We start from the raw sequence: 27,591 nt of genomic DNA, 5'->3' as shown, positions 1-27,591 counted from the left end.
ATGCCCACGTCAAACGGTACATTCATTGTGCAATTCTTATCAAAAACAAAAACCTTGCCAACTTTTAGAATGTTCACGTGTAAGTTTAATGACACAGCCATGGGTTTTTCTTGCGCAATTCAATGTAGGTTTTCATGTAGGTTTTCAATCTATTACACTTTTGACCATTTTCTTGTAGGGTTGAAACTGTGTAATAGGTTACTACTAATATATCCATGATTATAGGGGCACTTTGGACCTAATTTACAATGTCCTTGCTTAAAAAACTTGCAATTTGTCCAGGTACGGTTGTCTTGCTTGTCCAGGTACGGTTTGACAGTTTTTCGGGCAATAGTCCAGCTTTCTGAAGCAGTAACAGGGAAAAACCTCTCCTTAATGGATGATTGGTACAAATCATTAACAAGTTCACAGAAGATAGGCACTGAAACAAAAGCATCAAGGGAAGCATAGTCAATTTGTCTATTGTTCAACCGCGGTGCTTCCCAGTCACTGCAAATGATCTGGAGATCTTTCTCAAGGGTTATGTTAAGGAATTTCTCTGATAGTCCTGCTAGGCTCTTTTTAAATTTTTCTTGGCCTTGACGGATAGAAACAAGATGGCGCAAGTCTAAAGAACCACGAACAGCCACTCCAGAAATCTGTCTCAATCGAAGTGCGTCACCTTTAATTCCAACACCAACTTTGATTATCTCTTCATTTTCGAGTATTTTCTGAATTTTCGGCAGAATATTTTTAACTTTGCAGAGTCGAATTAAAACACATTCTCCAGAATGCGATGAAATTTGCAATAGAGCAACTGGCTCTTTGGTATCTTCGGCCACCCACTCACAATCTAAGCCGACAATCTTGGACTTCTCGACTGACATAAAAAAAGACGGTGGTATTTTAGTCCAATCATTTCTACTTTCAATCATAAGAATCTTAAGTCCTTTGCTGTGAATTAACTGTTTACATTTCTTCCTTTGAATTCTAAAAAACTGTTCACAACGATATCTAAGGTGAACAAAACTTGCATATGCAGCACTGCCAAACACTAGCGCTGCACCAGTAACTATTATAGGAATAGCTGTCTCAAAAGCTTCTGTCATAAAATTCATTTGTCTCTGTGATTAAATTTATACTAAAATGATTCCCTCTAGGCAAGTAGTTTTATACTCGTTTTGACGTCATTCTTTAAGTCAATTAGATGACGTCATAATTAGGCTCTAATATTAATCAACTACAATATAATTTTTATTCGTGCAAGCGTTTTTACACCCGAGATGATGTCATAATTAGAGATGGTGACCTGATCATCTGAGATGCCGTCATGATTTGTTAACATAATATGTTATCATAATGAAAATTTTTTTGAGTTTTATTCAAATGGAGAGGTATCACTCAAAATATTCAATAAATAATCCATTAAATCCATTTAACTGAAAACAAAATATATTTTAAATGTTTTCACTAATTTTACTTTAAAAAATTAAAAATTATTAAGACTTTAAGTAAGAAATATTAGTATATGTATATTAAACTGACAATCCATTGTCATTTGTTTTGTTTTTTTTCAGTAAAGTGCAAATTATGTTCTGGTCTTGAGAAGGCATGGGGGTTGTCATCCCTACTCATGTCAATTTTTACTTATTTTGAGTTTGAATTATTTATTTATTGTAATTTCTATTTGTTCTGGGTTTCACTTATTTATAAACTTAAAAAGGCCCTTAAACTTCTACAATAGAATCCTGTGAGTATTTTGCAGTTAGGGAGGGAGGGGGACATCTCAAATGGTGTATTTTAATGCCAAAACATCATAGTTCTAATTGAACCATCAGATAAATACAGAATTATTTCTAAGTGAGAGACAAGGAGATTGCGGGAGTAACAAACGATGTATAATCACCAGAGCCATAACCAGAATTTTTATTTTTGGGGGGATATGTTTTGTTTGAGGAGGGGACAAAAGAGACTTTAAAAAATGTATCTGGATTGCTTTTTTGTCTGCTTTCTGGGAATATTTCTGGTCTACGCTGTTATCATGGAATTAGAGTATCATTAAATTCCAAAATGATCAGGATCTATTACATATGGAAGGGGGACTGTCCTTCATCATCTGCGACTCTACCTTGTGATCACTGATACTCTGGAGGATGCTGGTTAGATCAGCAATTGAGAGCTCTAGTCCAGGGGCGGATCGATAGCAAAGTCTTGGTGGGAGGGATGGGGCAATGTGATAAAAGCGCCAATGAGCAAAATCTTCGGTGGGGGGGGGCAATGTGACAAAGGGGCCAATAATTGACCAAGTATACAAGTTTATTCTAAAGGAAGAGTGAAAAAAACAGGGAAAGAGGAAGCCAGAAAATCGTGGGGGGGTGGTTGACTTCTACAAAAATTTTACACGGGGGGAAGTTTGCCAGAATTCATAAGCAGAATTTACTCATTTACCTCATGAGAAGTAATCCATGAAGAACTGTCATCAGTAATAATTCTCTGCTGTAAAATTTTCCACATAAGAAACTTCCTGTTGGAGGGGAAGGATCTTTGAAAAATTTTCAACATAGAGGTGATTTTTGGTATGAATTAAAAAAACGATCATAAATACATTTAAAAACAAGTATTTTTTCGAGTTAGATTATGTTCAGAGGAATTTTTCGTCCAGAATAGTGAACAAAATTTTTTTTTTTTGGGGGGGGATGGGTATTTGCAGTGAGCATGAACTTATACGAGGTGAAATTCATAGGGGTACTATCTTGCGCGTGGGAACTGTCCTGGGGGGAATTTTTCTTGGGGAAATTACCATGAATAGGGAGGTGTGTGTCCCGTTATTATTCGAAAAACGATCAGAAATTAAATTTTAAGAAAAACTATTTTTCAACTGAAAGCAAGGAGCAGCACTAAAACTTAAAAAAAAACAGAAATTAATATATTTGTGCGGTACCTCCTCCTCAATACCCTACTCTTTATGCTAAAGTTAAACTTTTTTTCCAAAGTTTTAAAAAGGGCCTCCTGAATCAAATTTCCCAGTTAATAGTGTATGACATGTGAAAGTTTGCTAAGCATTCCTGATTTTCAGGGCAAGTTTATTCAAATTTTTAATTAAGAACTACTTTTTAACCAACCCTCTAGATTAATAAAAATACCGTTTGCAAGAATTCTTATTGAAACAACCTGTTTTGGTATTTTACTGGAACAACACAAACAGTGGAAAATATCCCTCACCCAAATTTTCATAAATTAGTGCTACCGGTCACTGATTTTCACTGCGAAGGACACATTAAAACCTGTATATGGGATAATCTGCAGTACCTGCAAATATTTATCTAGACCTGTGAACGCTTGACACATCCAAAATTAGACTTCAAAATAGCATTTAAAAATAAGAGATTCGCATCTCATGTGCCATCTTCTATTCAAAGCACCAACTCCATAACTCGTAATTAGTAGACCCATATATACGATGGGTATGTCTTTCTATCCTTGCCAAAAACCAAAACAAGAGACATTCAAATTTAGTGACAGAAACCAGTTTTTGACGTAGTGCCTAAACGTGCCCCATTTCCATAGAGTCGTGTTTGGTTTAGAACTGGCATGTCGTTACCTTCGTATTAGTTTAAGAAAAAAAAACAAGTCTTGTGTCGTCAGCTCTTAAACATGCCCCTTTTCGACAAGAATTCATTTTTGTTTTGAAGCGGCCAGGCCACATCAAACCTGTTTCAAACATGCCACAAAGTGGCTGATCCTGTTTTCGACTGACCCCTCGATTGTTAATCTAAAAGTGAAAATTTGGTTAACACAAACCCTACAAGTTTTAGAACTACACGGTTCCTCGCCTAAAACTTTGTCTACAGCTTCTCTAAGTGTAAAAATTATAATCATACTGAGTAATCTGCTATCTACAGAAACCAGGCTAATGTCTCCATTATTGCCACACTCATACTTTATAATCTTTCTTATACAGGGGTTTAGTTAGAGTTTTTCTAAAATCGGTAGGTACTTCTCCTTTTTCAAAAATCTTATTCATGATCTCCAGTACTTATTTCTAACCTCATAGCTCATTTGCCACACTATCAGCACATGGGACCTTATCCTTTTTAATCCTTTTAGTATTGTCACTAATTCTTCCTCGCAAAATAAATCTTCCTTCGCATTCATGGTGTCACAAACCTTTTCATTCTTTTCTATATCTTAACTATTCCGGTTTAACTCATTCTCAAAAAGTTCTGCCCATCTCTGTTTAACTCTTTCCTTATTAATAATTGAGGCTCCGTTCCTATCTTTACCTTGGACAAGTCCAAATTGACTACTCCCTCTAAATTTATTAACATGCCAGTGCAATATTTTACTATTTTGCCGTCTAGCTGCATCTTCCAAATCTTCGTCAGTATTATCCATGGCTTCCACTTCTCACCTCTTTAGTTCATATTTTAATACTTTTTCCATATTTTAACTTTCTTCCCTATGATACAACCAGTGACTTCGTAAACTTTTTTCTAAAATTATTCCATCCATCTTCAACCTCGTCAAATTTAAACTTTCTACTTTAGTATTCAACTGTTCCTGGAAATTTTCTCTCAAATGCTCATCCTAAAGGTCATCAATATCATAGCTTACTTTTAACATCAATAACAACTCTTCTAAAACCCTAGTATCTTGTATTGATCCTGTCAGTCTTCGGTTTACAATAACCCAATCAATAAGGTTAGCTGTCTTGTAATTTACTAAATGTTAGCAGTAATAATGATTGTGATACCTTCTTTGAAACATTTACCTCAAGTGGTCGTCTTCCAACAATCTTTTTTTCTACTAGAGTTGATCCTATGAGGGGTACCGCTACTGTAATTGATAAAATTTTTGTATCCACTTCCCTGGGAAACTACCTTTCCTCCAAAGTAATATTCTCTGACCTGTCAGACCACTTTCCAATCTATCTCTCCCTACCCTTCCAACCAACAACTAAACACCCTAGAACTAATACCCCTACGTCTAATAGAATATATAATATTGTGAATATGAACCGATTCACGGATCGTTTGAAATCATTTGACTGGTCAAAGGTTTTGGATTGTCAGGATGTTAATTCAGCCACAAATGGTTTTACACAGGGACTGAGTGATCTTATCAGTTCAACCTTTCCAGTCTGTGAATCAAACTGAAAAACTACCAATATACGCCCCTGGATGTCCAATAGCCTGATAATCTCTTCATAGTGTAAAAATGACCTATATAAGTTAGCTTGCAAAACAAGTAGCGTTATTGACCTAACCAATTATAAAGAATACAAAAACTTATATACCAAACTCATTCGTGAAGCAAAAAAAAAAAATATTATTATTCAAAAATCACTCACTGCCAAGGGAACTTGCAAAAAATTTGGTCAACAATAAATGAAATTTTTTCAAAAAAAAGAAATTAAAGATCTATACCTATTAACCTTAAGGACATCAGTGGCAGATTTATTGACCCAATTTCAGTACCGGATGCTTTTAATAATTATTTCACAAATATTCCAAATGCTAACTCCTGTTCCTCCTCCGAGTCAGTACACCCTAACATGAACCCCAGATCCATATTTTTCTCTCCAACTGATAGTAATGAGGTGCTTCAAGTTATCGAATCTCTCTCTAATAGTAGTACACCTGACTTCCTTGGGATAAGTAATAAGCTTCTTAGAACTGCATCTTCCTATGTTTGTGAACCCATTGTGCATATAGCAAACCTGTCTATGATCAATGGAGTCTTCCCAGAAATATTTAAATCAGCAATTGTTATCCCGATTCATAAAAAAGGCGATCCGTCTGAGATAAGTAATTATCGTCCTATTTCACTTCCCTCAGTTGTATACAAAGTAATTGAGAAAATTATCTTCTGATGTCTTTCTTTCTTTTTATTTGGGATTAATACTTCAGATTCATTCATTTCTTCTCATAAATATGGCTTCCGTTCCAAATTTTCAACTGTTCATGCACTAATCGACGCCACACAGTTTATCCGTTCCCAACTTGACCTTAAAAATACTGTAATTGGCTTATTTCTGGATTTTTCTAAGGCCTTGGACATGGTTGATCACAGTGTTTTATTAAGTAAGCTTAAGAACATAGGGATTCGTGGAATTCCTTTCTCATGGTACGGCTCCTATCTCTCTGGTAGAGTACAGAGTGTGAGTCTGGGCAGCATGACCTCGCATCCCCTGCCTGTCCGGAGGGGCGTCCCGCAGGGCTCTGTTCTTGGTCCAATAGTTTTTCTCCTTTATATTAATGATTTGGTTACAGGCATGGGTCCATCAGTGCACCCAGTACTTTTTGCTGACGATACCAACTTTTTCATCACCGGCCCTAATTTCCCATCCGTCGTCACCTCTGCTCAAATCTTTCTGAATAGAGTACAGGAATGGTCTCTCGTTAACTGCATGACCATTAAAAGCAAGAAAAGTCAGGTTGTGTTATTTCAAACCCTTTACAAAAAAAATGAAGTTCAGCAAGCACTTGGCCTAAAATATTCCACCAATCTCCTCCCGCAGGTCGAAGTTGCCAAGTTTCTTGGTGTCCACATAGACTCCTCCCTATCATTTGCAACTCATGTTATCCTACATCAGAGCAATAATCTTGCGACAGGCAAGTATGATTAATCGTGTGAATAATTTTTAAAAATTGCCCAAAAAATTAAAACTGCCCAAAACCGTGCCATCAAAGCAGTTTTTCGGCTGCCACGACTATATCCCACCCAGGACTTGTTCTCCGATTTTGATATTATTCCTTTTGAACAAATCATTAAAAAATTAAATTTATCCCTTACATACTCCGCTTACCATAAAAACCTTCCTCCCTAATTATTATCTTATTTTAATTGCAATAATTCTGAAGGCCTATGTCTCTGTTCATCCAACCGTTCCTTTATTGTCCCCAAGTGTGTCTCTAGCTCCGCCCATCAATCCCCCATTTATAAATCTATACTTCAATGGAATATAATACCCTCCAGTATCGAGCTATCCACAAGTTTTCGCACGCTGTATAACAATGTTACTAAACTTTGATATTATAAATCTTAAAATTTTTAATCAATTTGCCTTAATTTACCCGTGTTTTTCTCTTTTTTTCGGTTTTTTCTTTTTTTCTCTCTCGTGTTCATTTTCAATTTTTTGTTGTTACGGTCCTCAACAAGTTCGCTTCCAGGATCCATATTATTATTGGTGTTATGTTTCATCTTTTTTTATTTCAATAAATTGAATTGAACTGAATTGAATTGCGAATTGAAAATAAAATTGAACTGAAGATTGGCCAAGGGATAGAGAAATTTTGTCTGAAATCCAGAGCTAATTTCTATTTTACCAAAAACAAGAAAAAAATCACCTCTAAACCAGAAAGATGGGCAAGGATTTTATTCCTTTCAACTGGATCAACAAGTTCCAGTTTTGAGACGAAATTCATGGCAATAAGTCCATTTTGTATCCAAACTCGAGCAGTAAGTACTTCCAGTTCAATACAGTCATGAAGTGGTTCAACCTGAAATCAGTTTAAATTAGACTTTCTTGATCTTTCAGTAATTATCTAGGGCACGTTAGGTCACACAAAAATACACTTCAGTAAAATGTACCTAATGTTATACAAAATACACTTGTCGTTACTAAAAATTAAAATTAAAACTGGTAAAAAACAAAACTAAATTCAGCTAGTAGTAAACATACATCTAAAAGCATTATAACCAGTTAAACTAGAACTCTTTTCCTAACAAGAAAGCTAAACAGAGAAAATAAATAAATATCTAGATAAATGAAATGTGAATTCTAATCATCTTTGCGTTTTGGGTTGTCATAATCAGGGCAAAAATTGACCTGTAAAGTCAAATAGCATATTCTTGGAATAATTATTTTCTTGGTATCGGACACGTAGCTAGACCTAGGTCCTCTTCGCCCTGAGGGCCGCCAAGCTAATTCTAAGTTGTAATGTTCTAGCGTAATTAATATTAGGCTAGTCTTAAACTAGATTTCAAAGCGAAGACACCTATGTGAATTGTTTGTATCTCTAAAGGATTAAAGTATCAAGTGACTTTTCATATTGACGCAATCTGGTACTGCTTATATTTTTTGGACTGACTTAATGCAGTAATTAAGGTTGATGAAAAATCAACCTGAAGGTGGATTTTTGGATATATATTCGTGATTAATGAATACAAGATATAGACATGGAAAACATCATTTGGAATGTGGTGTTAAATTTTGTTTCAAGAGCAATGCTAGCAGGAATAAAACATCAATTGATTGATTAATCCCACCGTGGAGTTTTTCTCCAGGGATAATATACTGAGTACGAAAGAATTGATCCTAAAAAAATCTGGCTTACCGGATCCCTTCCATAAATCAGTTAAAGATGAAGAAAATGTCTCGGAGATTGGGAAATTCTTTGCCAAATCAGCTATGGAAAAGCATCAACTTCCTACATTCGTCATTTTTGAGCCCACCGAGATCCCTGCATGCGGAGAAGAGATAAGTGCATGCACAACAACCAAAGTAAATGATATGTCCCGTTGTTTTGAAGGCTTCATAGAACAACTGAATGAAGATGACTTAAATCTTTTTACTCAAACTAGTTTCCCTACCCAACCAAATGCCCCCACAAAGCTGTCTTACTCTGTAGTTGTTACAAACCCTCCGCCAATGAAAACCCCATCGGAGAAAAAGCATTTATAGAATCTGCGTGTGGTGAATCCCTTGATGCTTCTAAGGTTGAGCTCATACCAGGAAAAAATTGGTGGCGGTTAGCCATTGCACAAAAGGCTATTGCGGAGAATTTGGCGCTTGCGATTAATAATCAAAACCAGGGTTCCAGTGCAAAAATAAAAACTTCCTCACGCAACGGTGTAGTTAAAAGGATTCCCGAGTCTCTTAGTGCTGAGGATATAAAAAGACTAATAGCCGGCTGTGAGAAAGCCAAACAATGTGGGAAATCACGCACCTTCAAGTTGTATTTTTCAAGTAGAGATGCCCTAGATACTGCCGCACTAATGACGATTAAAATTGACTTCGTGCGCTTCAAAATATAAGAAATTATTTCTCTCACGAAACGTTGTTTTAATTGTCACAAAATCGGCCATATGTCGACACAGTGCAAAAATACCAAGAAATGTGGTCGTGGCACCCAAAATTACCACGGTGCGACGAAAGAAAGCCTGTGCCAGAACCCGATCTATTGTTTGAATTGTAAAAGCACCAAACACACGTCCTACTATGACTAACTGCCCGTTGAACAAGACTTGGAAGCCAAAAAGCCAATCTGTTCGAAATGGTTGAGCCCTATATTAAAAAGAGCGTCTTGTCATGGAACGTAAATGGTAGTCTCAGTGCAAAAATCGCCGTGGTGATCAACTTTGCCTTACTAAAGAAATCATAAGCATACAGGAACATTTTCTCTCTGCTGAGAATATGAAACTACTCGATATAGTGCCATCACATGTGCCCCACTTTGTAGCCGCAAAAAGGCCCAGAAAACGAGGCCGCCCCTCAGGTAGACTTGCTACAATAATAGATAGACACACAAACTCCGAACTGTTTCCAAAATCTGACCATTTCCTTGAAGGTAAAGTGGGTGATACTGTCATTGTGAATGTATACCTGCCGACAGACTATAGAGACGAAAATTCTGAAACGAAGTTTGGTCTAGCATGCAGAAAATTGGGTAAATGTTTGAGAAAAATCAAAGCCTCGTACCTCCATTGGGTTCTGTTGGGCTTTAATTGTGACCTGTTGGCTCTACTTCTTAGCCTGATTCCAAATGAAAGTGCTCTCTTACCAAAATCTGTTGGTTTCACATATATACACTCCTCAAGATCAGTGTCGAACCTTGATCGTGTGCTTGTTTCCGGTAGTATTGCTACTCGTGCAGTAAGTGTAAGCGTAATTAATGATTTTGTAGTATCTGACCAATTGCCGTTGTCTTTTAGTATTATGGCTCCATTTATGGCTCCAGATTGCGACCGTCCCAAAACTGGTATCGTAAACCAGATCCGTTTATCCACCAAACGCCGTTTTTCAAAAGAGCTAGAGAAACATAGAGCTACTATTCGTTCCAATTTTTCTGAAAATATTTTTAATAACCCAGGACTTTTGTGGAAAAAATTAACAAATAAACAAGAACAAAAGCCCAACCAAAGTCATTTAATATCCCTCCCGAAGTATGGGAGCAACATTTCTCCAGAGAGTTTTCAGAACCAGACCCCACTAATAGAAAATCCCTCAAAGATTACACTCGAAAAGATATTTTCGATAGGGGACAAATCAATGTTTACTGTATCAATTTGGATGTTTATAATATAGTTCGTAAGACTAAAAAACCTTTTTGAAGAGGCAAAGATCACGTTTGCGCTACATACCTCCTATATGGGAGCCCTTTTCTTTTTGCCCACCTTGCCCTACTTTTCCAAATGGTGTTTACAAAAGGAACAGTTTCTGCCCCGTTTTCAACTGGCCGTCTTCTTCCTGTCCCTAAAAAAAAAAATAAACCCCTAAATGAGTGCTCATAATACCGGCCAATAACTGTAGCTACAGCTTTTTGTAAAATTTTTGAGAAGTTGATAATGCCTGAGTTGGTTGATAAATGTTATATGCCCCCACACCAATTTGGGTTCCAGAAAGGAATAGGGTACGCTCATGCACTGACGGCACTGTCGTCAGTTTTGATGGATGCTGATAAATCTGGAGTTCTGCTTGTTCTAGGGAGCCATGGTGTCAGTCGTGCCTTTGATTCGATAATTTACACACATATCCTCACTGAATTGTATAAACGCAGGGTTAGTAACAGTATTATTTGTGATTTGTTTGATATTTTCAATCATTTAGCTGTCGTTTTTAATCTGCCTAATGGAAGAATTACATAGACAATCATAACTGTTCGTTGTGGAGTAAGGCAAGGCACCCTTACCTCCCCAATTGCGTTTCACAACTGTATTCTTGACGAACAGTCTCAAGCAGTCTCTTCCTGTATTCTAGAAGGGATAGATGTGTCTCATATTGCTTATGCGGACGATGTCTTTAACCCCAGCCGTACGGTACTGGCGTTTGAGAAAAATATTTCCATTTTGAGTCGAGAGTATTCAAAAATAAATCTTAAATTTAACGCTGAAAAGTCAGAAGTGGTACTATTCAACTGAGGACCAGTTCCCGAAGGATTTTTAATGCTGATCTTAATGGAGTATTGGTTGCTCCTAAATTGGAAATGAATTATCTTGGCCTCCCAATCGGTAGCTCCTTAAAGCAACTAAAAAGCTTCTCATTCGCCATTTCCAGCGTCGGATGTCCAGTGCCTACAGTGGCATAGTTTTCAATAAACTTCGTTTTAATCACCAGCTGCTAGCTAAACTATATAACTCATATGCACTCCCAAATTTTTTATACCTTGCACCTTTTTGGCGTACCTTTGGGCAACGAAATCAAAGCAACTCCGACGAATTTATTACGGTTATGCTAAATGTCTTCTCAGCCCCCCCCCCTGGGCAAGTGATTCTTGGGCCAATAGGAAATACGGTTTAATTGACCCCAATGCTACCATCGGCTGATACATTGTAGCTTACAATTTGGGAATAAATGGACACCCATGGTGTTCCCTTTTAAAACAATATGTCTTTCACGTTCACTGTTTTTGTGTTTGTTATATATACTGTATGATTGTTTGGTTTATTATTATGCTTGTGTGCTTGTTCCATAAGTTTTATCTTTGTTTTGTCGTGCTTGTCTATGTGCTTGTTATATTGGCTTGTGCTGTCATTTTCTGGTTTATTACTATGCTTGTGTGATTGTTCTATGAGTTTTAATTTCGTTTTATTTGTCATCATCAGTCTTTTTCTTTTTTCTTTTCTTCTTCTTCTTTTTTTATACTCCGTTCATCATTGTATTTCAACGGGTTATAAATAAATTCAATTCTCAATTCAATTCAATTAACGTTTACCTTGAAGCCCACTTGGCTATTCTTTTTACTGCTATTTATCTGAACTCATTCAACTAGAACGGCTAAGAATTTTTGTTATCCATGGCAGATTATATTTGAATGTTAGGATTACTTAGATAAGTAGCCCCAGTGATCCTTAGACAAACTCTAATTTTCCACCCAGAAATAGATAGCTCCAGCTAAGCCAAAGCTCTAAGAAAAAATACCAGATCTTTCGATACTCTTTTTTTGGCAATCCGTCAAATATTTAAGAAAATTACCGAGGGTAACAATTCGAACGGTTCAGTAGGAAAGTGATAAAAACTTTACGTAGGTAAAATTACTCAGAACATGAAAGTTCTCTTTATAATTAAATTAATCAATATACAATAATCAAAAAAAAAAAAAAAGAAAAAAAAAGATGCAAACACTGAAGAATGCAGCAAAATCCTTAACCCACGAACGTGGTATTAAAATAACTATTCTTAGATAGTTTCATGACATGATTACATTGGGTCATTTTCCCCACTGAATACGGTTAAAAGCAAAAAAGCTATGGTTTGTCTATAGGTAATTTGTTACTTTTCGGAAAATAAGCGAATTAGGTATAAAATCGTGGAAACAATGTATCGCTGTTCGAATAAAATCGCTGCATATTATATTTTATTCACTGTCTTCAGAAAATTCCTCATTATCTTCTTATATTTTGAACGAGCATCAATAGAAACACAACGAACCAATATCTCCCCCCTCCTCAGTATGGAGTTCAAAAATCATTCGATGCATCCATTTACATTAAACTACTGTCAGATATTACATTATCTTTCCAAAGATCCATTCATTTATAATCTGCCTCTGAAAATGAAAAAGCGACAGACCACTCTATAAGCCTCTGTTAGATGAGTTTTCTTAATATCTTTTTCTCGCAGTGATCTGTCCAAGGACATTTGGAATGCCAAATTATTATGAAAGAATGCGACACCAAGGTAAATAACTTTCTGGTTAAGAAATACTCAGACATTTTGTTATTAGAGCAAGAAAACTGAGAAAAATGGGTGATTCGAAAATAACATTATCGGTAGATGGAAATCGAAGTGGAGATAAAATGAAGAGAAGAAAGACACAGCTTTCCTTTTAGAAGAAATATGAGACTCCTTTTGATGTCCCTTTTAGTTTTGAAAGTGACACTAATCTACGCATATTTTGCCGTCCACTTCGTATCGGAAACCTATTTCGTATATCCACATCATAGATACATTTTGTAGAAAAGGTAAAAGCTGAACCTCATTAAAACTGAAATCATTCAAGGGATTTAAATACGTATGATCGGAAATACAAAGTAATCCGCCAAAAAATACCTCCACCCTATTAATCCGCCCAAAAAATTAAAATTAAAACCAAAAACTTAATCAGTCCACCTCCGAGTTATTTGGCAGAAAGGTTTGCTTGCTACGTCTTGCTTAAACTGGGATCATGCAAGGATTCTCAATCTGTGCGCAAGAACGAGTCAAGTCTAATCCGTAGAATGACCCGGTGAAAAAAACCCAGTCACTTTACTGAAAACTGAATAAATTTTGAATTCCTTTTCTTGAGCGCCATTATAATATTAAAAAAAATTAAATAAGGCTACAAGTTACAAGAATTCTTTACATTCAATTTAATTTTGTTTGTTCAAGTTTAATTTATTAATTCATAGTAACGTTTCTCTTTTTGAGTTAGCTTTTTATCTAACTTTATTTATACACGTTTTAAGTTTAAACGTCACTATTTACCTTTCTTTGAAACTTTTTTTTGGGAAATGTTTTTATATTAATTTTAAAAATATATTGCTAGATAATTAAGACTAATTGAAATAAAATATAAGTTCCTGCCCTCAGACATTTTTCCTTAGATCTTAATTTGCACGTGTTTCAATTTCTATTAAGGAAAAAAGAATAGTCTGTTTCCGGTAAACTTATTTTCACAGCAATTTCACTCCGAGGTCAAGCGAAATCCATACCATATTGATAAGGTATTATAACAGTCGGAGTCAACGTACTAGGACTTACGTAATTAAAATATTTTTAAAGATAATAATGCATTATTATGAGAAACAAGACTTGTAATTATACCAGCAGTAATAGTCTCAGTAAGAAAATTAAAGGAGTAGCAATAGTATTAAGAGAGCTTACTACCAACATAAAGAGGATCAAGTTAAAAAAGAGGCGTTACTTGCAGAGATAATCAAGTAGCATATTAGACATATCCGTTATATACGTATTAATGTATTAGTAACGTATAATCAAGTAAATGTATGAAATCTAAAATTTCTAAGTAAGAAACGACTTATTTTTTTGTAGACACAAAAACCAACCAAATAATATTGTCTAAGCTTGTCTCACATCATCAAAATAGATTTGGTACTTTCCCATTATGTGGACATCTCGCCTATAGACAGTCGAATGAATACAGTGATGGAGACTCGTAAAGCGGGTAATTGTTATTTAAATTGATCGAAGAGCATAGTTTCTCATTGAATTTACAATGTTTAAACTGTTGTTCTTAGGGGCTTAGGGGGAGAAAACGGTACCTAGGTTAGGTTAGTTTACGTATTTAATGTATGCAATGCTTTACCCCCCCCCCCACCACTAATGTGCCAATATATAGCCCAAATTTGTTTATAAACTATTATATATTCATCCTATTTTGTTTCATTTCATTAGCATTAACCAAACTTGACTTTTTATAGGTGTCCACATAATGGAAAAGTACCGTAGATTTTTACAACACCCGCCGTTCACAAATTTTCTTTTTCCAATAGATTTTGCCAATTTTTACAAAAACAATTTGTTCAAAGAGCAGTTAGTTTAAATTAAATATTCAACAGAACTATTTAGCATAGAGTGAAGTTTGGCATCAAAAATGCGACCTCTCTTCGCTTTATATCCAAAACCTGTAAGGAACTATGGGAAGCTAAGGCAAAGCAAACAGACAGATAAAAGACAAAAAAGCACCATACTTACATCTAATGGACTATAATGTTGATACATTTCTATTGTTGCTACCAAAGCTGATAAATAACGTTCCCCAGTTTTAAGCAAATTCACCATATTTGGATAGGACTTGATATCATTAACTAAGACCGTTGAAGAACTATCTCCGTATGCCAAGGTTGAGAATTGGGCACAGTCATTAACGGTGTTCGAAGCCATCACTGCCAGTCTGGCATCAGTTAGTCTGAAAGAACATAATACGTTAGAAAGCCAGAACAAAAATTATAAAATTTTCGCTCTCTTTTAGTCCCCTTGATGTCTAGCTTTAATTCAAATGCAGATCAGAATTATTGTAAATCCTCAATTTCTAATGAGAAAGGATATTCGCTACCATGGAATAAATAAGAATAGTATGTAAATTTTCAGCCTTGATCATGAATGATACAAGAGAGGCCAAACAAATTGATTAAAAAAATTCACCCTCCTATTCTCCTTTCCCTCTCGTAACTTTTTCTTCTCCTTTTCTGCGGTTTTTATCTAACACCATTCCATCCTTATATTTTGATTCTGTTTTCGATTGTCCAGATTATTTCTCCTTGGCCCTGATTAATATGATTTATCTTTAACTTTTTTTGAAAAAGGTTTTGGAATAAATAAACAACACCAAACGAGAAAAAAAAAACACTTTAGATATTTACCGTATATAATTGAGAGTGTAACTCTAAAGAAAAAATGTCTTGTTAAGCAGTGCAGAAAAAAGTGTAAGACCAATGTTAAGCACGGTCTATTGACATGGCAGAACATTTGTCTCCAGACTTCCATATCACGGTTTGAGCCCAACAGTAAACTCTTTTGATTATATTCATTTTTGGATGAGTTGCAATTTGTGAAGAAAAAAAAAATGATAATAAGCCATTTCATACGTATAAATAGATAAAGAACTCAATTATGGGGGAGGGGTGGGATAGAAGAGGACGGCTTTAAATTTTGCGCAGAGAGGGGGGGGGGGATCTGGCTAAGTGAACGTGCGCTGGGTTGAGATTTCTTTGTCCAAGGGGCACGGGTTCGATCCCTGGCGTGGCCAGTTTCTTGGTTTGGGACGCGGGTCAGTGGTGTGACCCTGTAAGCTTAGCCAGAGTCAACCCAGCTCTAACTGGGTACCTGGAGAAATCTGGGGAAGGTACGCAGGAAGGGTGCGCGAAAGCACAGGATGGCTGGCCCCCAGCCCCCCATGGCACTTCCTGGCTGAAGGGCCACGAAACGGAGATCAGCACCGCCGGTTTGGATCTTAAGGGTCTAGTGCCGTCATACTTACTTACTTACTTATACTCTCACCTCACCGGCTTCGATGACGGTAAAGTTGCTGTTTTTTTTCAATTTGTTTTTCAATGAATAAACCAAAAAACGTTAGAAAGCCAGAACAAAAATTAAAAATTTTCGCTCTCTTTTAGTCCCCTTGATGTCTAGCTTTAATTCAAATGCAGATCAGAAAAAGGTTTTGGAATAAATAAACAACACCAAACGAGAAAAAAAAAACACTTTAGATATTTACCGTATATAATTGAGAGTGTAACTCTAAAGAAAAAATGTCTTGTTAAGCAGTGCAGAAAAAAGTGTAAGACCAATGTTAAGCACGGTCTATTGACATGGCAGAACATTTGTCTCCAGACTTCCATATCACGGTTTGAGCCCAACAGTAAACTCTTTTGATTTTATTAATTTTTGGATGAGTTGCAATTTGTTAATAAAAAAAAATGATAATAAGCCATTTCATACGTTTAAATTGATAAAGAAATCAATTATGGGGGAGGGGTGGGATAGAAGAAGACGGCTTTAAATTTTGCGCAGAGGGGGGGGGGATAACAATTTTCTCCGATCCTTACAAAAGAATACACTCACTTATTTTAATTTCTTTATAATGTCTCTCACCTCACCGGCTTCGATGACGGTAAAGTTGCTGGTTTTTTTTCAATTTGTTTTTCAATGAATAAACCAAAATACGTTAGAAAGCCAGAACAAAAATTATAAAATTTTCGCTCTCTTTTAGTCCCCTTGATGTCTAGCTTTAATTCAAATGCAGATCAGAATTATTGTAAATCCTCAATTTCTAATGAGAAAGGATATTCGCTACCATGGAATAAATAAGAATAGTATGTAAATTTTCAGCCTTGATCATGAATGATACAAGAGAGGCCAAACAAATTGATTAAAAAAATTCACCCTCCTATTCTCCTTTCCCTCTCGTAACTTTTTCTTCTCCTTTTCTGCGGTTTTTATCTAACACCATTCCATCCTTATATTTTGATTCTGTTTTCGATTGTCCAGATTATTTCTCCTTGGCCCTGATTAATATGATTTATCTTTAACTTTTTTTGAAAAAGGTTTTGGAATAAATAAACAACACCAAACGAGAAAAAAAAACGCTTTAGATATTTACCGTATATAATTGAGAGTGTAACTCTAAAGAAAAAATGTCTTGTTAAGCAGTGCAGAAAAAAGTGTAAGACCAATGTTAAGCACGGTCTATTGACATGGCAGAACATTTGTCTCCAGACTTCCATATCACGGTTTGAGCCCAACAGTAAACTCTTTTGATTTTATTAATTTTTGTATGATTTGCAATTTGTGAAGAAAAAAAAATGATAATAAGCCATTTCATACGTATAAATAGACAAAGAACTCAATTATGGGGGAGGGGTGGGATAGAAGAAGACGGCTTTAAATTTTGCGCAGAGGGGGGGGGGATAACAATTTTCTCCGATTCTTACAAAAGAATACACTCACTTATTTTAATTTCTTTATAATGTCTCTCACCTCACCGGCTTCGATGACGGTAAAGTTGCTGTTTTTTTTCAATTTGTTTTTCAATGAATAAACCAAAATACGCTTTTCCAATGGAGATATCCCAAAAAGGGTATTTTTTACAAAACTTAGGGAGGTCAAAAAAATCTAGGGAGATTGAGGCCACTGCTTCACTGCAAATTCCACCATAATATAGACAGGTAGGACAATAAAAAAAGATACATTCTTTATTTTTTTTTAGAATTCAATTTTAAAGATTCTGTAGATTCATATAAAAAAAACATTTTAAAACATGTATAAAATGTCGGATTTTAAATTATTGAAGTAGGATGTTTCTATCTATTTGTTCATCCGCAAAAAAAAAATCGAATTTGAAGACGACTATTTTGATGAGACTACACCTGGATGGTTCAATATATATATATATATATATATATATATATATATATATATATATATATATATATATATATATATATATATATATATATATATATATATATATATATATATATATATATATATACATATAGCAAATTTTTTTAAACCTAGTTTTTAACCTTTATTATAAATTATTAAAATTTTGTTTTTAAAACTTCTTTAAAATTTTAAGATTGCTTTCAATTTAATTTTTAAGGTCTATACTTTCAAAACTAAGAAACTAAAATATTAGTCCAAGTCCAAGCGATTTGGTTCCAAGCATCTTTAGGATTTCAGCGTTTTTTGTTTTTTTATTCATGAATTCGTGGCACCAGGTACTTCTAAGTATCTTATTTGCCTCTATCTTTTAACATCGCTCCATCGCTAGATTTTAAATGACTCTTGAACCTTCTGAATGACTGTCGAATCTTCTGATACACGACTGTTTTTATAAATGACATTTTTAGGTCTAGATCAAGGCTATTTTTGATCGATGCTGACAACTACAAAACAAAGATGAGATAAAGGGGCAAAATATAGAATGACACGCTTCTCAAAGGAAATTTTTTTGATAGCACATGATTTATTGTACGTTTTATTATTACAGATTTTGAAAAAGAGGATGAAGTCAACATCAATTCTGAAGGCTTTCCAAGATTTCTTTTGGAAATGTGGGAATAAAGATCGTTACACTGAAAAATTTACTTATAACTTTAAACAAATAAGAAGGTAACTAATTAACTGAATCCTTTCATTGTTCTTTAGCTGGCAGTACTGAGCAGTTTTACCGAAAAAAAAAAGAAAAAGAAAAGAAGAGGTTTATCTCTTATGAAATTTATTGTAATTTTGGTCAAAACGGATGGTAAACATCTCTTGTCCACAAACAAAACGAAAAATGGTTGCAAAGAAATGACGTCCGACATTATGGTCAAGTGCCCCCTGCCACCAAAAAGAAGCATATTGTAAGTTCAGACACAAGAATTAAAAAAGATAAACAATTGCCAAAAAGCAGTTGTTGAGCAAGGTAATTCCAAGACAAAATCAACAGGTAATGTGTGTCCACTCGCACTTCTGTGAATGGGGTGAAGATCAGAAGTCCCATCTTCGGGCATGCCCTACTTTTCATATTAAAGGCTAAGAATAAATCAATTCATGGCCACTTAAAATACAAGAAAAAGGGTTTAGCAGGCATGGAGAGTGAAAATAATAAAAAAAAATGACTTTTCTAATTGTAAAAAATAACTCAAATAAAGCTAACATAGTAAGTTGCCAATAATTCAGAAAATTAGCCTCTATCCTGTTGTTCTTCCTCATTTCGATTAGATGAAAAAAAACACGTATTATATAGTCACGCATATTTTTTCAGTCAAATAAATAATGATAATAATAATAATAATAATAATAATAAAAAAAAAATAGTTTAGCCAATAGACAGATTCATGCATAAAAGACAGTTGAGAAAAAAAAGACCAGGTCAGAAAAAAAGGTTTAGGGAAGCCTACGCTAAAACATAAATTTTTTTTGCCCCGCCGGTGTAATTCAAATCTGAAATAAAATAATATAATTTTAGATGCATAAGGGGTCCCGTTAGAAAAATCTTAATATGTTCAGATTTCAGCTGTGATAGGGGAAATGATTGCCATTCCTAGGCGATCAAACTTATTACTGTTTTCAGCTTTTCTAAATGGCTGTCTTTTTGAGTTAAGTAGTTTTCAAAAACGTCTACGATATATTCTGTCGTGAGCATTGAAACGTACACTCGGTGGGCTATTAATTAAACATCAAGAGCTGTTTTCAAATATATTTAATAGCCTTTGAATCCTTTCATATCCACATTCCTGTAGCAGAGGACGTTAACCTGGACTTGTCAGCCACATACTGTTGTTTGTACCTTAATAAGGCAACTTCTTTGTACAATGGTTATTTGTGAATTGTTTTGAACTGGGTTCGAAGTGTTTTTCCAAATGAAACGGAGGAGAGAGAGGGGAGGGGGGGTTAAATGGAAAATTGTAAATTTTTAATCCAGTGTTTGTATTTCCTTTGGGGTGGAAGGGAGGAGTTGGCTGTTTGGACCACAATCAGGAAAGTCTCCTTTCCCCTTCATCGAAATTTTTGGGGGGATCAGAGTCTAAAATAACGAAAAGAACATATTCAGATCAGTGTTTTTCCGATTTTTTTGGAGTGACACCCCCCCCCCTGCCCTTTTGTAGGTATGCTAAGTAGAATACGAATGAATAGGTAATGCAAAAGGTGCAAATATTAAAATACTTAATAGGACCAAAAGTACTTTTAGGGTTTGGGTAAGGGACTGAAAGAAGAAAACAGTTGTAGTTCATACTTCCAAGACCTCCTGCCTACTACTGTCTATTGTTCCCATGAATCATCGTCATCCAGTTTTACCCTATGATTATATAGGTTTCCATCACGTATTTCTTATTGTCTTATCTTCTTAAATTTCAAGACCTCAAATCTGTTGTTGGAAACAATTTTTCTAGATATGATTTCTGAGAGATGACGGCCCACTCAAAAGTACCGATAAATGATTCAAGAAAATAGATACCAGTCGGGAGGGCACTGCATACTTGTATGTTGACGAAAAACTTCAGCTCCACAATATCGGAGAATAAGTTTCTCAACAGAAAAAAAAAAAAAAAATATTAAGAAAAAGAGCCTAGCACAGATATTTTTATGACTATGCAATAAAAGAAATACATGTCTTATGGTTTTATACATGAACTATAAACGTATTTTAATTGTTCATCAAATGAAAGTGCGTACTTATATGGCTGTCGAGCCGTTGACGAACCATCTGGCTTCATAAGATTTATCATTTCCCTGAAGAAATGCACAGAAGAGCCGCTAATTGCAAGAAGCAGCCCAGATGCAGCTAGGGTCAAGCGAAAACAGATACACTCGGCACCAAATACGGTGGAAATGCGATTCGTTTATCCTACCTGCCCCGGAGACTTAAGTTCAACAAGCCACATTTTTCATAGCATTAACCACAACATTTAAATCAGAATTTCAAGATTTAATAATAATCTATGGTTTTCCTGCACTTTAACTTTAACAAGCATAGTTCTTGCAGAAAGCAAACCCGACCAAGCCTAGTCTATAGTTTGTTTGAATAGAAATCACCTTGGATTGAACTCCTCCGAAAGTAGGTGAGGCATATTTTTCCATAATGAAGAAGCAAGTTTAGTCAGATGTTGAATTTTTGCTTTATACGAACTTAGATGAACAGAGTAACCGAAATCCCAGTTGTCTAGGCGCTTGCCAAGTTCTTCAGTAGAAGATAAACTTTGGGCTCCACATGTAAGACTCAATATGGGCGAATAGGCCGTTAACTTGTTCTGAAAAAGGATGAAAACATGTAACTATAACTTAAATAAAAAAAAAAACACGGATATCAAAGACCAACAAAGATTAAATAACTAAATTAATTACGGTAACGGAAGCTAGCTAAAAAAAAATTAGATGCAAATCAGAACCACTTTTCATACATAAATATACTTTTACATCCATAGAAAAGGTCGACAACGGCTTTGGATGGCAATTGCTTGGCATAATCAACATAGATTAGATAAAGAACAGATCATTTCATCCAGGGTTAATTATTATTTTTATCCAGAATCAGAGGCAACGCTATAGCGTTGCCTCTGATTCTGAAATGAATAAATAGATCTTAAAGGGAGTAATGCTTAGATTGAATATGAATATCCAGCTTAAAACGAAAAAAAATATTTTTGCTATTGAAGTATAAATGAAACTTTAAAAGAACAGAAATTAAATAAACAATCAATGCAAACAAACAACTACTTCAATAGCAAAAATATATTTTTTCGTTTTAAGCTTGATATTCATATTAAATCTAATCATTACTCGCTTTAAGTTCTATTTATTCATTTATTTCATTACTTGCTGTATGTTTTTGCTATGATTGCTTATTTAATTTCTGTTCGTTTTGGGTTTCATTTATTCTTTAATAATGATTCCTGGTCGTGTTGTGTTTGTATTTTAAAAGGTATTTGTATCTGCTGAGATTAATTTTAAAATTGCCTTTAATTTTCTTCGAAACTCATTTTTCGGAGTTTTTTTTAAGCTAATTACATTATAATACCATCTTGTTTACAAAGAGCTTTTTCAAAATTTTGTACTTTTTTTGCATTTATGATATACTTAAATTTAAATTATTAATCAAAATTTATATAAACATAGAATATAAAATAAACTACACTTAATTCCTGAAATACCGGTCAAATCTTATAAAGCTTCTCCAGTTGAAAGGGCCTGTTTCAAAATGAATGATACATAACATTAATTGTATCTCTTTGGACCTAAGGTTGTCCGAAAAGCATTTGACTGGCTACACAATTTGTGTGAATAGACTATAAATAGGATCAATATCAGAAACCGTTGCCAAAAATGCCAAGTCCAGTGTGTCTGTTTGCTGCAGTTTTCACAGCAAATAAAGGCCCTAGCTTCAAATATATCTAACCTTGTATAGCAAAACTCATTATCGTGACAATTTTTTGAAACATCTTGTACTGTAGAAAAACAGAAGATGAAAAAGAGTAGAAGATAAGAGAATGAACAACTTATATTCACATAGGAAAAAACAAAATAAAATTTCAATGAGCGATAGCTATGAATTGAGTTTTCCATTGTTTTATTGTACGAACTTGACATACTGCTACCTCTGTTTTTTTTTTTTTTTTTTTTTTACCCTTCGAATTTGAATTATTTTCAGGCCCACACTTCTACAGACTCTGATAGACTTGTAACTTACAGAGCATGTAGACAAGGCCATGTGGATTTCAATGAAAATAAAAATATTTTTAAGATTTGTTGCATTGATATGAAACATCTGAAACTGGGAAGAATTAGAAAAAATTAATTTTTTCTACACCATATTGACACCTCAATTAAATGTCAAAGTCAAGAGAACCAAATAAGACAAAAAAATAAAATAAAAAAAACAAACAAGGAAACAAATCTGGTTGTATCCATTCGGGACGTCCCTATTGAAAGCCGAAATTTACGCAGATTCCCAATTTATATGTATAATAACCCCCTTCTCCGTCCATTCAAGATTCCACAGTAAACTATAATCAAAATTTTTCGTAAAAAAACTACCGCTGATTGAAAATTTTGACTGAATATCCAAATTTTGTCTAAAATTTAAATTAGAGTCTAATATTTCAATTCTTAAGCAGAAAAATTGGAAAATTTTTACATCTATTCCCAACATTAACCAATAACAAGACTACGTCAATTAGAAACTACCAAAAGCTGAAAAAAAAATTCAAAGAAGAAGTTTTTTAAAGTAAAGTAAAAGCTATATTAAAAAAAACAAAAATGAGCATAAAAAAAAGTCTACAATAATCCAAGCTTAAAAAAAAACATAAATTACCATCAATGAATAAACGAACAGAAATTAAAATTAATAATGACAATTAACATAAAGATAACAAATACGGCTATCGATCAAATAGGTCTTAAAATGAATAGAATTTAAATAAATAGTGGAGTCAAACTTAAAACGAACAGAGATTACCATAAACAGAAGTAAGGTTGCCGCCCTTTAAAGTTTTTTCAAGGGAAAGCTTCAAATATTTGCTCTTTTATAATCATAAAATTAGAAAAAATAGAAAAAAAATGCTGAAACTTTCAGGAATTATGACTCTCTGGCCTATAGGAGGTTTACTTGGTGGTAGCCCAACCAGGGGTGGATCCAGGATTTTTTCTAGGGGGGGGGGGCAAAATAGGTTTATCCGATAAACTTGCGTTAGTAGCAAGTTTAATTAACGCAAACTTGCGTTAATTAAGTAAATTACACTACTTTAGACTATGCTTGGGGGGCGCGCGCCCCTCTCGCCTTCTGGATCCTCCACTTGATTATTCATTAGAATTTCTGATTCTGATATGTTTCTTGGTTTCTGTTTTCTAGTCTATTTATCTATCTATAGCAGCATTTGTTATTTTATGTTAGGTGTGATTATTCATTTTCATTTTTGTTCATTTTGGATTTTGTTTATTAATTGATAGTAATTTCTATTCATTTTAAGTTTGCATTACGACACACCTTTATTTCTGCCCCCCAGTTTTGTATATAAGCATTAATTTCCTGCTGTGCAATGGCATGCACATCTAAGGCCAATTATGATGTAAATACACAGGAATTATAAACTATTAATAAACAAATCTGTTTGCTGCAGCAAACTTTCAGACATACCCTAACCAGAAACATGAAGCAGCGAAAAGAAAGATGTGTCAGTGGAAATTCAGACATTCAATGCTTAAATTTACAATTTTCTTTATTTATTTTTACAAAATTATGGGTACTACTCCTAAAGAAAAGAACAAAGAAAAAGATCACAAATAGAATCTGCCATCCTCATTTTCTCACATTTTGTCACCACAAAACAACCTGAAAACCTTAATGAACGTTTCCGTAATCAGATTTTGAAAAAAATCAAACCAAATTAAACTTCAGACGTTACCCATGTTTCCTTCTTCCCCTGTTGTTCCATCCCCTGCTGACCATTGTAGTTCACCCAGAAATGCACAGCTCTTCGAAGGGGCGAAGTTGTAACCGTCTTCAGAAACTCATATAATGCAAAAGTCCTTGAGCGTCCTTTTCCCAAGAATCCATTCAAGTTGCAAGAAAAAAGGCAAGGCAAATTGCCAATAATTTTAACCTCATTTTCACGTGCTATTGCCCTTTGAAGCTGAAGTTGGAATGATAAATATTGAAGAGGCAAAATTTGAACTTGTGGTACTATTTCTGAATTGAACATATCAGTCCATGTCGGATCTAATTCTAGAGGCATAAGGTAACAGTCTTGGATTCTATCTGCCAAATTTGCGAGATCATCTAAAAAACGTAAAAGAAAGTTAAAAGAGCAGAATATTTATTTTTGTATATTAACTTCAAGAACTTTATTGAAAAAGAGACTATATGTAGACTAACTTCAATTTAGTTCTACATTTTATGTAGGTTTAAGTTCGAAACGTGACTCACATCCGTATTCTAAGCTTGATAAATAGTTTGCAACTTTCAATGAAAAATTTTTCGCCTTATTACCTACTTCACTTCGAAGACAAGACGTTACACATCAAAGTAGGCAGATCCTTTCACCCCTAATATCTTTGATTTCGTAGTACTTTTTTTTAGAGATTATGCAGAAAGGATTGTCACGTAAATCAGTAGTAGAAACGAAACTCGAAAAAACAGAGCTTTGACAACAATAGATACATCACATGAACTGATTTTTTTATGCTGATTCAAAATATATAAAGTTCATTAAGTTCAATGTTACCTATCAAAAGTTACGAGCCTGATAAAATTTACCCAATTTTTTAAAGAGGGGGAAACACCCCCAAAACGTAAACCGACCTTAATGAAAACCACATCATCAGACTTAGCATATCAGAGAACCCCACTTTATATGTTTCAAGCTCCTATATACAAAAATGTGGAATTCTGCATTTTTTGCCAGAAGAAAGATCACGAATGTGTGTTTATTATTTTTTTTTCTTCCAGGAATGATCATATCGAACCAGTGATACAAGAAGATCGGAAGAGAGCTCATTTGATCGGCAATCAAAAGTACTAGAGCACTTTTCAAGTGACCAAAAAATTGAAGAACAGCTAGCCTGCTTCCCGTGCCCCTTTTTTCCCCAAAGTCGCCCGATCAAAATTTTGAGATATCCAGCCCCCGGGAAAAGGGCTGTAATTTACGATATTTACACATTGTTTACGCATAGTACTTGTTTTTGGAGAGTATACAGACATTTTTGTGGGATGGGGTGACTTTTATACTTGGAGGAATTTTCTACAGTGAAAATTTTCCGTGGGGGAGAGAAGTTTCCGGGGGAGAGCTTTCCAGAGGAAATTTTTACACTGGGGAATTTGCCAGAGATGTTTCGGGAGAATTTTCAGCCGGGTTGAAATTGTCTGAATGGTATTTTTTTATACGGAGGGGGATTTTCCGCGGGAGAAATCCTCCATGGATTTTTTCTCAAATGAAAGTATGCTAAAGAGAATTCTTCAGACGGAATCGTCCACAAGAAATTTTCTTGGGGGATTTCCAGCGAGGATGGCCCTGTCCGGGAAGAAATTATTCATGGGGAAATTTTTCCAAGGGAGAAATTATTCATGGGGGAATTTCCCGCTGGGTCAACTTTCAGCTGGGGGTGGGAGGGTTTCCGGGAAAATTTTCCGCAAAAAATGATTTGAAAAACGATCGGAAATTACAAAAAAAAATTCAAATGATAGTATGCTAAAGAGAATTCTTCAGACGGAATCGTCCGCAAGAAAAATTCTTGGGGATTTCCAGCGAGGATGGGACATGTCCGGGGAGAATTTTACGTGGGAATTTTCAATGGAGGAAGGAATTTTCCATGGAGGGAGGCTGGATTTCTCGACATTATTTGAGAAATGGTCAAAAATTAAATTTAAAAAAGCAAGTTTTTTCAACTGAAAGTAAGGAGTAACATTAAAACTTAAAACACACAGAAATCATTCCGCATATGAGGGTGGTTGCCCCCTCTCAATACTTCGCTCTTCACGCAAAAGTTTGAATTTTTTCCTATTCTTTAAGAACGACTCCTGAAACACAGGGGACGTTTAATTAGAATAAGGAGCTTTTTTAAAAGTTCTGAAACACTTAAGCGGGAAGAGCAAGGTATTGAGGAGGGGCAACCACCCTCATATACGGAATAGTTATGATTCGTTTTAAGTTTTAATGCTGCTTCTTGCTTTCAGTTGAAAAATCTTGTTTTTTTTTTTATTTAATACCCACATAGAACTAAACCGAAATAAGTTTTGCCATTAACTTTTGTATGCACAGAAATGAAAAGCATTTCATCCATGCATTTGAGATTTAGAGGTGTTAACTAAAAAAAAAAAAAAAAAAAAAAAAAAGTTTTGCAAGGAATAATAGCTCTTTTTTGCTTATCTATAGAAATTTAACCGCTCATTCACTGAAAAATAAAGTATAAGATAGAACACCGGGACATTCATTTGAAACATAGAAGGGATACTTATGCTTCTAAGTCTTTTGATTGGTTAAAGTGGTTAGAGTAAAACCCTGAAACACAAAGGTGACTAAGTAAACCCCTGTTGAAATACACACGCTAAATATAGGAATCTAAAATCGATCCCAATACAAGAACCACCAAATTTGTCATTAATTTGTGAATGGTTCATGATTGTTTTTAATTGTAAGTGAAGATAATCCATCGCCAATAGAAGCCAGAACGTTAAGCAATTGAATTCTGATAAGGATACATGCAGGAAGACAATTTGCTTTTTATGCTGATCCCATCCCATATATACAAAATTAATTAATTATTAATTAAATTAATCTAAAAGCAAAATTAATCTTACTAGCATAAGATAGTTTTTAAAATTGTGAGAAAAGGAGAAAAACATCCCCTAAAATAGTCAATTTTGAGTCAGGATCCACTATCTAATCCAACATGTCTGAGAGCTCGGA

General features: G+C 34.7%; 2 protein-coding genes across 3 annotated transcripts in view; both read right to left on the bottom strand.

Annotated features, from left to right (window-relative positions):
• Positions 1–1,097, bottom strand: part of LOC148955227 (exonuclease 3'-5' domain-containing protein 2-like) — a 3,434-nt gene extending 2,337 nt beyond the window's left edge. The window contains exon 1 of the mRNA XM_089104879.1: positions 248–1,097. Within this exon, the coding sequence (XP_088961005.1) occupies positions 248–1,097 (850 nt within the window). The remainder of the gene's footprint in view (positions 1–247) is intronic.
• Positions 1–27,591, bottom strand: part of LOC148955225 (midasin) — a 348,425-nt gene that overhangs the window by 84,819 nt on the left and 236,015 nt on the right. For both annotated transcript variants that reach the window (XM_089100939.1, XM_089100949.1), the window contains 4 exons: positions 24,592–24,965; positions 21,227–21,441; positions 14,897–15,110; positions 7,329–7,481 (listed from right to left, as the gene is read on the bottom strand). In XM_089100939.1, coding sequence (XP_088957065.1) covers positions 7,329–7,481; positions 14,897–15,110; positions 21,227–21,441; positions 24,592–24,965 — 956 coding nt within the window. The remainder of the gene's footprint in view (positions 1–7,328; positions 7,482–14,896; positions 15,111–21,226; positions 21,442–24,591; positions 24,966–27,591) is intronic.

The sequence above is a fragment of the Artemia sp. Qi Xiang Cuo genome, chromosome 2 (assembly GCF_049724085.1).
Source record: "Artemia sp. Qi Xiang Cuo chromosome 2, ASM4972408v1, whole genome shotgun sequence".
NCBI classification, from domain to species: Eukaryota; Metazoa; Arthropoda; class Branchiopoda; order Anostraca; family Artemiidae; genus Artemia; species Artemia sp. Qi Xiang Cuo.
This window is presented reverse-complemented; position numbering and strand designations above follow the sequence as displayed.